Genomic DNA, 13,122 nt, shown 5'->3' with positions numbered 1-13,122 from the left:
CATAATCTAAGGATGCTCTATTAACCAACATGTAACCCAGATGTTTCTTTAATTTCTCCCTCGAAACCATAGATAATGTCAAGCGGATGTTGATGTTGTGGCTGATTCGTATGTAGAAAGACTTTTGCCAAAACAATAAATACCCACGCTAGAGAAGGAAGCGGTCGTCCACAAGCGCAGACCCTTTCACTTTATTTTTCCTATCTAGATCAAGACCCCAAGAAAGAGAGAAAAAATGGTGGTACATTTGAATGCTTTGGTTTAGTAGGGGGTCTGCTGTGAACTCTTGGGTCATTTGGATTTTATTTTGTAATAATAAAACAAACATTGGCACTGTCGTTTGGCTCTGATTTTTACTCTGTTGAATGCTGCATTGTTTCTCAACCCTATAGTGTTGACATTGATGGACTAGCTGAGGGCATAACCTACTCCACTCAGCCGGAGGTGCCCCACCCAGGCATCTGAAGTAGTTGAGATATTGATCTTGAGGAGCACAGCAGGGCAGTGTGAGATGGTGCCTGAAGCATGCGGCTCAGTCATTATTGATGAGTACCCCAAGGCATGGCCTCTCTATTAACATGCTCTTCTTCAGGGACAAAGACAGTCAACAATATAATAGTCCCACTTTGCCAGACATGCCTGGGGCAAAGCTTCAAGTTTAAAATAAGTGCAGAACAAGCAGACCTTGTGATAAGTAAACTAACCATGTGTTGTTTGTCATGATATACAATCACATGACTTGTGAAGAGTAGAATACTGGTATTTCCACTGCAGCATTATTAGACTTCTAGGGTAAAACAACATTACCTGCCATTTGGTTGAAATTAGGCCTATCTATCCAGAAAATACACTTATTCATAGTCTCTGAATGGTCACTTCCATGTAATTAACCTACTTTATCATCTCCAGAGCAGAAGTAAGGAAACAATGTCACTAAAGGTTGTTCTTTAATGGCAACAAAAACACACAAGTGTACCATCAACATAGTAAAAAAGCTCCCGTATTTTACATTCCTCAGTGGAAAGATGAGGTCAAATAGGGGGTGCTTATATTTGTCCTGTTTCACACATGTACAAGCGTGTTGTAAAATGTTTTTTTTTGCATATCCCACTCCTGAGACGCCCTTTGACGGCGACCCGGGAGCAAATAAGGTTAAGTGCCTTGCTCAAGGACAGATATTTTTTACCTAGTCGGCTCGGAGATTCGAACTAGCAACCTTTCAGTTATTGGCCAAACGCTTTAACTGCTAGGAAGGTGGCTTAACAAGAGGGATAAAAGGAAGCATGGGCAATTGAGAGCAGTGCAACAATGTCTTCAAACATTGCTCATTAGGAGACAAAACACCGGGTTCAGATACAGTGAGGCTCAGTGGGTGAGTTTCTCAGAACATGTGGAATTATAATGGATTGCGTCTGCAGTATCCCAATTCCAAACTATCCCTTTCAGAGCAGGGATTATATAATTCCTTAAAATGACTTTGAAATGTTATTGGTTGCGTACTGATGTCAGGTCTGGGAGAAACTGCAACATACACATTGTTCTGGAATCCATACCACTGGCTAGGGCTATTTGGTAATATGACACAAAACAACAAAAAGGGTACAGCACAGCCTGACACTTATAGTGAAACAAAGTGTCTGTGGCTTGAAAATAAAGCTTTTTCAACCACAAGAAGACATGAGATGCAGCAAAGCCTCACTTGTGCTCTCTTCCGCATAACTTACAAATTTGAGTACACCACACATAACAATTAGAAGACACAGACAATGTGAATTAAGTTAAAACAGTGTACTAGGAACAATCAAATGTAACAGGCAACTCATTTAAATAAATTCCCCTAAGAACATGCAACCTGAAGGGAGAGGGATCGGTCACCTTTCCATTTCATATGGTCATACACACAATAATCAAATCAACCAGCTACCTAATCAATCATGACAAACCGAGTTCAAAATGACCTTAATTACCTTCATGCACTCTACAGTAACTATTGTACATTCAATTTGACAAGACACGATAAAACAAAGGATTTGCAACCATACATCTTTCAAGCTAACAAAATATGTATGAGAGTATGAGAATGAATTAAAACAGTCTGAATCAATTGAAATGCACAAAGACTTACATTGATTGCAAGCACCATAGAGGCAAATATGACATAACTATCCCAACGCTGTTTCTAGAGCGAAGCAGAAAAGTGCCAGAGTGGTCTGCTGATGGGAGCTGGTCATGTGGGCTGTTGAGTAAGAACACATCGGATACTTTGTCCCTTTGACATTCTAAAACAACTCATCTGTCAGTATAAATCCATCTCTCCAGACCCTCAAAAAGACAACAAAACTAAACCAGCAATGGCAGAGTCCAGTGTAGCCAGCAGGGGAAAAAATTGTGCCTTTTGTGATAAGAGGCACCAAATTTCACACACAGATAGGGCATGTCTAAATAAGTATTTTTGGCTATAGTGTCATCGCAGATTTTGTCCATTACCCCCCTGCCGGCCAATTAGCCACTGGACTATGACAACACGGGTCATTTCAAGCTGTTAGTACATGTCCATAATCATATGCTCTCTATTTGTGTGTAGAGTAAGGCCTGGTTGGTGAGGATGGGGGTGGGGACAGGAAGTAAAAAGGTATCAGTGTCTCTCTACTTATGGCAGGGGTCAGTGTGGTTTGTTGCTGTAGTGTTTAAATGCATCCATCCGCTGCTCAGTCTTTTCCAGGATTCACTAGTGTTGTCCCAGGGCTACCGCTGTCTGTCAGCATATTGGTTTACATTGGGAGGTCAGTGTCTCCGTCTTGTTCTCATTTCAGTCTCGTCAGTCACTTCAGTCTCGTCAATCACTTCAGTCTCGTCAGTCACTTCAGTCTCGTCAGTCACTTCAGTGTCTTAGTGCAGTTTTGTCCTCAGACTGCAGTAATAGTGGTTATGATGGGAGGCCTCTCTCTCTCTCTCCGTCTCAGTAGAAGCGTTTGCGTCTGTTCTCATTCCAGTGGCTGTAGACGATGAGGCCGACCACGATGAGCAGGAAACAGCCCAGCATGGAGAAGAGGATGATGAAGAACATGGCAATATTACTCCACCCCTCTTCATTCTCACCCACTGACAGAGAGATAGAGTGAGAGAGAGATGTTAGGATGGATAGAAAAGGTAAAACATTGAGGTGACAAGAGTGACAAGGAGCCCTAATAAGTAGGCATAAGCCTTGGACCCAGAGCGGCCCATAGGTGCATGAGCCTATCTCCTGTTGCTACAGCGTGAGGCAGCTTGATGTACAATTACACGCCCTGGACAGGACGCTAGTCTATCGCAGGCCAGGGCCTTACCTCCAATCCATCTCCTTATTGCTGAGTGACAAGCAGAAAGGTATTTTTTGGTATGATCAGGGATCGAACACCCAACCTTCCAAACCCAGGGCAGACACTAACCAAGGCCACTGAGTTGGTTAATAGTATGTATCTGTAGCTTTTCACCAAGAATAACTATGTTACCCAAATAGAGTAACACCAATGAATGTGTATGCTCTTCTGTTTGTGTGAGAGGGGTAGCGATCCTTACTCCTTAGTAGGTCCATGTTATCTACACTGGGTAGAGTGATCTCCTCTTCTTCCTCCTTTTCCTCTGTCTCACTACGTAACACCGTCAGCTGGTACAGTTTCAGGGAGATCACATCATGATTGTCTGTGAGGAACAGAATGTTTCTGTCATTAAAAGCAAACTGCAGCAAAAGCACCTTAAATGGAACAAAATACAATAAAATATCCACAGAAGTCCTATGAAAGTACTATATTACACTGCTCAAAAAAATAAAGGGAACACTAAAATAACACATCCTAGATCTGAATGAATGAAATAATCTTATTAAATACTTTTTTCTTTACATAGTTGAATGTGCTGACAACAAAATCACACAGAAATTATCAATGGAAATCAAATGTATCTACCCATGGAGGTCTGGATTTGGAGTCACCCTCAAAATTAAAGTGGAAAACCACACTACAGGCTGATCCAACTTTGATGTAATGTCCTTAAAACAAGTCAAAATGAGGCTCAGTAGTGTGTGTGGCCTCCACGTGCCTGTATGACGTCCCTACAACGCCTGGGCATGCTCCTGATGAGGTGGCGTATGGTCTCCTGAGGGATCTCCTCCCAGACCTGGACTAAAGCATCCGCCAACTCCTGGACAGTCTGTGGTGCAACGTGGCGTTGGTGGATGGAGCGAGACATGATGTCCCAGATGTGCTCAATTGGATTCAGGTCTGGGGAACGGGCGGGCCAGTCCATAGCATCAATGCCTTCCTCTTGCAGGAACTGCTGACGCACTCCAGCCACATGAGGTCTAGCATTGTCTTGCATTAGGAGGAACCTAAGGCCAACCGCACCAGCATATGGTCTCACAAGGGGTCTGAGGATCTCATCTCGGTACCTAATGGCAGTCAGGCTACCTCTGGCGAGCACATGGAGGGCTGTGCGGCCCCCCAAAGAAATGCCACCCCACACCATGACTGACCCACCGCCAAACCGGTCATGCTGGAGGATGTTGCAGGCAGCAGAACGTTCTCCACAGTGTCTCCAGACTCTGTCACGTCTGTCACATGTGCTCAGTGTGAACCTGCTTTCATCTGTGAAGAGCACAGGGCGCCAGTGGCGAATTTGCCAATCTTGGTGTTCTCTGGCAAATGCCAAATGTCCTGCACAGTGTTGGGCTGTAAGCACAACCCCCACCTGTGGACGTCGGGCCCTCATACTACCCTCATGGAGTCTGTTTCTGACCGTTTGAGCAGACACATGCACATTTGTGGCTTGCTGGAGGTCATTTTGCAGGGCTCTGGCAGTGCTCCTCCTGCTCCTCCTTGCAAAGGCGGAGGTAGCAGTCCTGCTGCTGGGTTGTTGCCCTCCTACAGCCTCCTCCACGTCTCCTGATGTACTGGCCTGTCTCCTGGTAGCGCCTCCATGCTCTGGACACTACGCTGACAGACACAGCAAACCTTCTTGCCACAGCTCGCATTGATGTGCCATCCTGGATGAGCTGCACTACCTGAGCCACTTGTGTGGGTTGTAGACTCCGTCTCATGCTACCACTAGAGTGAAAGCACCGCCAGCATTCAAAAGTGACCAAAACATCAGCCAGGAAGCATAGGAACTGAGAAGTGGTCTGTGGTCACCACCTGCAAAACCAGTCCTTTATTGGGGGTGTCTTGCTAATTGCCTATAATTTCCACCTGTTGTCTATTCCATTTGCACAACAGCATGTGAAATGTATTGTCAATCAGTGTTGCTTCCTAAGTGGACAGTTTGATTTCACAGAAGTGTGATTGACTTGGAGTTACATTGTGTTGTTTAAGTGTTCCCTTTATTTTTTTGAGCAGTGTATTATTCTATATGTAATTCTATGCCAATATCTTAGTTTCCTATTAGACTACATTCCCTCTGAATTGGACTTATGTATCACATGAATTTCATTCTGGGCAGTGTGGTCACAATGAGTTAATAACATTTTTTTATAGAGATAATCTGGGATGGACATCTCACTGGAAATTAGACACCTCAATGAAACACCATCAAGTAGGAAATAAATGAAAACTAGGCGATAATTCATAGGCAATAAAAAAGTCCATGTAAATGCCATTTCATTAACACTACTATGTGAATCACATTAGAGGAGAGTACTACCAGATAGATCTCCAGTGATGGCAGAGGCTCCAAAGTAGTACCCCTGGGGCAGCCGTACCCCTGGTATGTCCAGGCAGTCCCTCCATTCATGCTGCCCATCAATGTCAATCATAATCTAGTGGAGATAGAAATTGAGAGTATGCTTAACTGGGTATGCCAAGGCACTACCTAGTACAGTCAAGGCATCATATATACCTGACATGTTTGTTGAAACAATTCACTTCAACATGACTGTTTTCTCAGACTCCAGAGTGACCCAATATGCATCTCGGATTGCATCATTATTATTTATATAGTTATTACATAGTTATTACACAATAACTTGGCTATTGATATTTCATAGAGCCTTTAAAATGTGTGTCTGTGTGTGTTCTCACCGTGAGCCTGCGGCGGACGTATCTGATGAAGATGAAAGTGTCGTGTTTGAGGTTGCGCACCATGGCGTTGCAGCCACCCAGCTCAGTGGGACGCCCGTCTCGTTCGTGGTCGTAGCTAATGCTTCCGTTCCCCACCATCGCCAACACAAAGGGGAAGATCCTCTGGTGGAAGGTGTGAAAAAAGAAAGGAGTGAGACACAGAAAACAGTGAGAGAGAAGGAGAACAGGTAAAAGATACAGCATTTACAACAGTACAATCCTGCTGGTACAATTTGCCTGTTGGAGAGTCACCTTATCCTTTGCCTGATTCCCTAGTAATTAAAATGCTAATTACAATCAAGGTGCAAACAATTGTTACTGGGTAGTAACCAACAACAACATGGGGCAGCATGCTCATTAGGGGTTGATGGGAGTGGCTAAGGAGAGGGGTATGGGAGGCTTTTGGTATAAGAGTTGGGTGGTCCAAACATTGGGTACCTGTGTGCGTGTGGTGTACCTCGTCTTCTGCGCCTGTCGCCATAGGGATGCACAAAACAGAGGAGCACAACACAAGACAAGGCCCTTTACACAAGTCTGTGAGCCCTGCCCAAGCAACCGTTCCAACAAAACCTCAAATATTCCACTGTATTGGCTTGCTTGTATGACTCAAGTCTGTATTGAGGTAGGATGTGTTGAGTTTCAGTTGTCTAAAGCCCCTCTCGGAGCACAGGAAGATCAGGACATGTTAACCCAGATTTGACAGGATATGACACATAAATAAACACCCCTGCCAGACAGTACAATGAGTGAAAAAAAAAACAGGAAGTAGTTGAGATAAAAGCCCTATGATATAATGTGACATAACATGGAACAGTACTGTAGCTACTCCTTCCCTCCACAGAAACACATAGAAGAGGCCGGCGGGTATATCCACATACCTCTAGATGTTTTTCCTCATTGGGGTACGTGTCCACAAACACACCCAGCCCTGTGAAGAGGTCCTGGTTTCCAAACACAGGACCTACACAACAGAAATGCATTTAGACAGTTACAATGCACCGACGCTATGATATTTCTGTTGGAACTACATTGTGGGGACAGTACTACATTGTGGGGACAGTACTACATTGTGGGGACAGTACTACATTGTGGGGACAGTACTACATTGTGGGGATAGTACCTTTCTGCATGCGCTCCTTGGTGTACCAAATTGCCAGTCCATCCCCGTTCAGATTCTTCTTGCCTTGGCCATGAATCTTAAAGTGCACTTGTAACTCCCAGTCCCTTAGGTGACAGGGCTGGACACACAAACACACATATATATGACCATTTAGACAAAGCCATGCAAAATGTGATATGCATAGAGCGAATCAGTTTCAGTTATGTAGACATAATAACAGTGTGCAATGTTCTGTAGGTTACTCACAATGCGGCTCCACACTGCCCCCTGCTTGCTCTGCATGTCAGATGTGAGGCGCACCTGATCTGTGGTTACCATGGCGTCGCCCATCAATTCCCAATGGGAGGAGCTGGAGGAACCCACACCTGAACACACACACTTTATATTAGAATGTTGTTTGTAACACATACGACACAGAATAGACTGAGGGACAACTGACATATATAAAACAAGCTGTAGCCTACATAGCCTATTGATGGAGTGGGAGGAAAAAAATAATCTTATGACCATCAACATTTAACAGTCAGTATAACATTGTTGCAATGTCGCATGTACAATGATGTTTTGATTTTGCTTGAACAGTCGCTAAGATTATATTTGGTTGTGATATTTGCAAATTCACTATTTTGGAAGCAGCAGATGTTAGCTAGAATGCTAACGCTCATTGATATAGGCTGTAGCAAAAGCTAGTCAGCCATTTTACTGGTTGAGGTTTAAGTGTTTTTTAAGTATAATGCAATTGATTTGGGATGGTGACACAAACATTATATTAAGCAGGAAATTCCTACGAGCCTTAAAATCCAATTATAATCCAAAAGTAGTGTGAAATGCACTTATAAGCAAGATGTAAATAGAGGCTTTTTTTTGTTCGCGTTCTATAAGAACTCCCCCTTGTTCTGCCACCAATTTGCGCATATCGCCCTCGTGCGGCAGTGTTTGCAAACACAGAAAGGGGTCTATAATAACCGGTGATACTGTAAAATGAAGCTACCTTGATAGGGCTTTGACAATGAATGCTCCCTTTTCAGAAACTCCTCCATTTCATGATGACCATCTTCAGCAAAAGATCGACCTGCTGCAATAAGAAGAAATACAAACGTCCAATATGTTTTTAGAGCCATGTTCTGACGAAGAAAAACATCTGGCAGTTATTGTTTGTGGCCGCCGCTATCGTCGTTTGCGACTCCTCCCATTCAACCACATATTTTATTCTTCTTTGGTATCTTCATCTTCTTCTTCAGTGGGGTTTATCGGCGGTTGGCATCCAACGTTATGGTGCATTACCGCCACCTACCGTACTGGAGTGTGGGCCAGAGACAGGGATAAACTAAATCCTACCTGCCAACCCAGTTTCTCTTAGAAAAGACAACAAAATATGTGATACTATATCTAATGACGTTCTACTCAATATACTCTTTAAACTAATTTCCTGTATCCCCTTCTCCCTCATACTTAATCTCATCCTCTCTCTTTCCCTCTGATACTGCCCACACTGTAGCAATACATGCTCCACAGTCTCTATTTCCTGACAATAATCATATTTTCCTGATGGATGCTTTCCTATCATGCTTAGTGTCTTATTCAACTGGCTGTGTCCCACCCTTAATCTTGTAAATATAGCCTCCTCTCTTCTGTCCCTTCCTGCCGTCCTCCCCTCCCCGACTTTCCTCTGTACTTGAAATAAATGCCATCCCTTAATATTTATATTACACTGCTCCTGCCATCTCTGCACCATCACTGTATATGTCAGTCTTTTTGCCTCTGCCTTGCTCATTGACACTTCAACATCAACATCCCCACTACTAGGTGCTTGTTTAGCCTGTGCATCTACTGCCTCGTTCCCCTCCACCCCCACATGGGCTGGAACCCAAGTAAATCTTATCTGAATACCCATCTGTTTAATCCTTCCATGGGTTGTTCTGCCACCAACTTGCGCACATCGCCCTTGTGCAGCAATGTTTGCAAACACAGAAAGGGGTCTATAAGGGGTCATCTTCCTCAACTACTCTCTTCACTGCCTCAGCATACGACACGTGCACTACTCTGATCCTGTCAACCTCAACCTGCCTTTCTCTCACCGGACACCGCTGATCTCCAGCACCATGGGTACCCCTACAGTTTACACACAAAACTTTTTCCACCGATACTACACATTTCTTTGTCTCATGTCTTCCTGCACACTTCTCACATCTAGGAATTTCCCACCTACACACTGCTGCGACATTACCATAAGCTTGACACCTAAACCACTGTAATGGATTCGGGACAAAAGCTCTCACGGGATAACTGACATCCTAACTTGACTTTATCTGGCATCAAAACTCAGTAGGTCAGACAGTGTCTTCTCCGTTTCACCACGCTTTCCATCGGGTCTGTGTCGCACCAAACGGTGGGCGTCACAGACACCGGGAATCTTCAACTTCAGTTGATCCTCAATACTTAACGCCACACCAGTTATCACTCCTTTCAACAGCGGAGAGGAAAGCTAGTCACAGTTCTTGTCCGCAGTTGCGTGATGAGGAGCGCACGCTCCCTCTGGACGGCAGAAACACAAAAAATCAACACGATTTCATCTTCATTTACTGTCAGTGTTCTATTATAATTATCTCTTTGAAGAGGTGACATTGTGATATTGATCAATATCAAGTCAATGCTGACATAATATCAATAGAAACATGCAGAGGTTGGCTAAATCAGGTCAATATCTAGGCCTATTTATGATGCCTATTTATGATGCTACTGTCAGAGAGGAAGAGGTGATCCAGTATCTCTGCCAGAGACGTAAGAGGAAGCAAGACATCCCACTCCCTCATTTTTTCTGGTTCATATACAGTCAGTGAATTAAGCAGACCAGAACTAGCTGCTATTGCATTGGTGTTTTTGGGAAAGCTACCCTTTAAAGTGGCACTCCAGTCTCCTTTTCACCTCATTTAACACCTGATTTACTCAACAAAAGGAACATCTCAATAGGTCCAGGTATGCCATGATATATGTTCTCTATTGCTCCCCTATTGTTCCTCATGCAAGGGGGAGGCAGATGACATCACAGATTCCCATCAGACTAATTCCTTTAATGCCTTACTTCTTGAAGTTTGCAGTTGTTCCTAAAAAACACTATTTTGCGTAAAACATATATTTTTTTTACCCTTAAGTGTGTGTACTTTACTGTGTTTACAATTGGGATATCACTTTTCAACAGTAAAAGTTCATAAATTGCTGGTGGATGTCTGTATGTAGTATCGAAAGCGTTTGAGCGGATCACTTTTGTTAAGTCGTGACCACGATGCATTTTCAAAGTGTGTTGCATTAAGTGGTTAAAAATTGTCCGACTTGCGCCTACATGTCGACTGCATGAACTTTACAAAAATAATGTGATCAAAGGTCATAAAGTTTTGACTGCCAGTTTCTGCAGTTGCTCTTTACCAACTTCATCCTGCAGCCATCACCTGCCTGCATCGTCGGATTATCTCTTATCAACCAATCATTATGGTGTTTTTATTTAACCATACGAAAGTGACCAAAGACATGACTGAAACAGGAACCAAATTTGCCGCTAATACATTGGTATACAGTGGAAATGACTGTGATATTTGAGGCTCTCTTTCACTGATTGATTGTACAATGTAGGCCTACACACATTTTAGTTTGTGAGTGTGTGATATGGGGGTTGGAGCCATGTTTATTTCGACATTATAAAGAATAACTTTTATAAACAATTGTAACACTGCCATGTTGATCTGAGCCTTGCTGTTGGAAAACCACATTATAGTGTCAAACTTTTGGCTGTTGCAGATGCACCTCCCCCGACTTCACTTCTCGACTTTCGTCTACAGTCAGTTGCTTTTGCCTTACCACTCAAACATGCGACTAGTGACTAGGTTCTGGTTTCAGTAGTTTGCCAGCTTGTAGTCCTAAAAACCGGAAATTAGTTCCTCTGGTTCCTTCAGCCATTCTTATGGGGAAAATGAATGGGGAAAGAACAGGGTTTTGGGATAAACGCCGAAAAGAAGGTCTGAGGTTAACACAGGCTTAGGAAATCTTATACGTTTTGTTCTATGAGATAATATCAGTCAGTTAACATGACCTTTATGAATAATGAAGCCTTTATGTGCTTTTTGTTATAACATACATTTTTCAAAATTCACAAAAGGTGACGTTAGCTGATGAAGATTATCTCATAGAACAAAATGTATAAGAGCTCCTAAGCCTGTGTTTACCACAGACCTTATTTTCGGCATTTATCCAAAACCCTACAAAAACTCCATTCATTTCCCCATAGGCAATTCAGCCATTCTTGAAAGTCAAGACAAAGAATATGGCACCACAACAAACCTGCCAAGAGAGGGCCGCCCACCAAAACTCACGGACCAGGCAAGGAGGGCATTAATCAGAGAGGCAACAAAGAGACTAAAGAAAACCCTGAAGGAGCTGCAAAGCTCCACAGCGGAGATTGGAGTATCTGTCCATAGGACCACTTTAAGCCGTACACTCCACAGAGCTGGGCTCTACGGAGTGGCCAGAAAAAAGCCATTGCTTAAAGAAAAAAACAAGCAAACACGTTTGGTGTTCGCCAAAAGGCATGTGGGAGACTCCCCAAACAAACGGCTCCCCCTTATCTTGAAGGGACCAATGAAGCGAGGACAGAATTTTTTGCAGGGGAGGCGGAGCCGGATGTCTCTGGTAGAGAGCCACACACGCTCTCAGGGGTGAAAGAGTGGTGTAGGTCGGCGGCGTCTGTCGGCAAAGCGTTTCTGGGTATTAGAGGCTTCCTGCAGATGCCGGTGAGCAGTCTCCCATACCCGCTCACTATGCCGAAACCAGTCGCCGACAGCTGGGACAGTACCAGGCTCCGCCTCCCAGGGAAACATGGGGGGTTGGTAACCAAGGACACACTGAAATGGAGTAAGGGATGAATGCATGAGTGAGTTCTGAGCGTATTCGGCCCAGGCCATATACTGACTCCAGTCTTGTGGAGAGGCAGAACATTGTTGGCGGAGGTACTTCCCTATTTCTTGGTTCAGGCGTTCCGTCTGCCCATTGGTCTGGGGATGGTACCCGGAGGAGAGGCTGAGGGCGACCCCCAGTCGGTCACAGAAGGCTCGCCACACCCGGGAGACAAACTGGGGCCCGTGGTCAGAAACGATGTCCTCCGGAATCCCATGCAGACAGAACACCTGTTGGAACATACACTCAGCCAATTCCATGGCGTTAGGTAAATGAGCAAGAGAAACCAGACGACACATTTTTGAAAAACGGTCTACTATGACAAGGATGGTGGTGTTACCAGAGGATTCAGGAATGTCTGTGATGAAGTCAACAGCTATGTGGGACCAGGGTCTGTGAGGGATTGCCAAAGGTTGAAGCTTATCGGAAGGGAGATGACGAGGGCTTTTGGTTTGGGCACAGACTGGACAGGAGAGTACGTAATCCCTGACGTCGGATGCCAGTGAGGACCACCAGAACTCACGGGCTAGAAGTTTGGTGGTTCGTGTAATGCCCGGATGTCCTGACCCCAAGGACGTGTGACACCATTGCATCAGTTGGGGTCTAACAGCTACTGGTACGTAACTCTTCCCAGCTGGTGTCTCAGGAGGAGCCGGGCCTGAGGTTAGGGCTTCTTGTATGGCAGAGTGAACCTCCCACTGTACCGGTCCCATAATGCAAGAGGAAGGAAGAATGGGTGTAGGGTCTGAGTTACTGGTCGGAAGGTCAAACTGGCGAGAGAGCATCAGCCTTTACATTTTTCTTTCCAGGGATGTAAGTAACATGAAAATGGCAGCGTGTGAAGAAGAGAGCCCAGCAGGCTTGTCTGGAGTTTAACCTCTTGGCCCCTCTGATATATTCCAGATTACAATGATCTATTATGACGAGAAAGGGATGTTGTGCGCCCTCCAACCAGTGGCGCCACTCCTT

General features: G+C 44.4%; 1 protein-coding gene across 2 annotated transcripts; it reads right to left on the bottom strand.

Annotated features, from left to right (window-relative positions):
• Positions 1–930: 930 nt before the first annotated feature.
• On the bottom strand, positions 931–8,404 carry LOC311127582 (VIP36-like protein). Of its 2 annotated transcripts, XM_084159399.1 has the most exons (9): positions 8,201–8,404; positions 7,456–7,574; positions 7,210–7,327; positions 6,968–7,050; positions 6,528–6,560; positions 6,051–6,212; positions 5,674–5,788; positions 3,559–3,681; positions 931–3,102 (listed from the first exon to the last, which is right to left on the bottom strand). In XM_084159399.1, the coding sequence occupies exons 1-9, from the start codon at positions 8,328–8,330 to the stop codon at positions 2,960–2,962; spliced, it is 1,026 nt and encodes a 341-aa protein (XP_084015525.1). In that variant the 5' UTR covers positions 8,331–8,404; the 3' UTR covers positions 931–2,959. The 2 variants fall into 2 exon arrangements, with proteins under 2 accessions (XP_084015525.1, XP_084015526.1); XM_084159400.1 differs by lacking the exon at positions 6,528–6,560 and having other exon boundaries at positions 8,201–8,390.
• Between the last annotated feature and the right edge of the window lie 4,718 nt (positions 8,405–13,122).

Source organism: Coregonus lavaretus (genome assembly GCF_964263955.1).
Source record: "Coregonus lavaretus genome assembly, chromosome: 4".
Lineage (NCBI taxonomy): Eukaryota > Metazoa > Chordata > Actinopteri > Salmoniformes > Salmonidae > Coregonus > Coregonus lavaretus.
The sequence above is the reverse complement of the archived record's forward strand: the minus strand, read 5'-3'. Positions and strand labels throughout refer to the sequence as shown.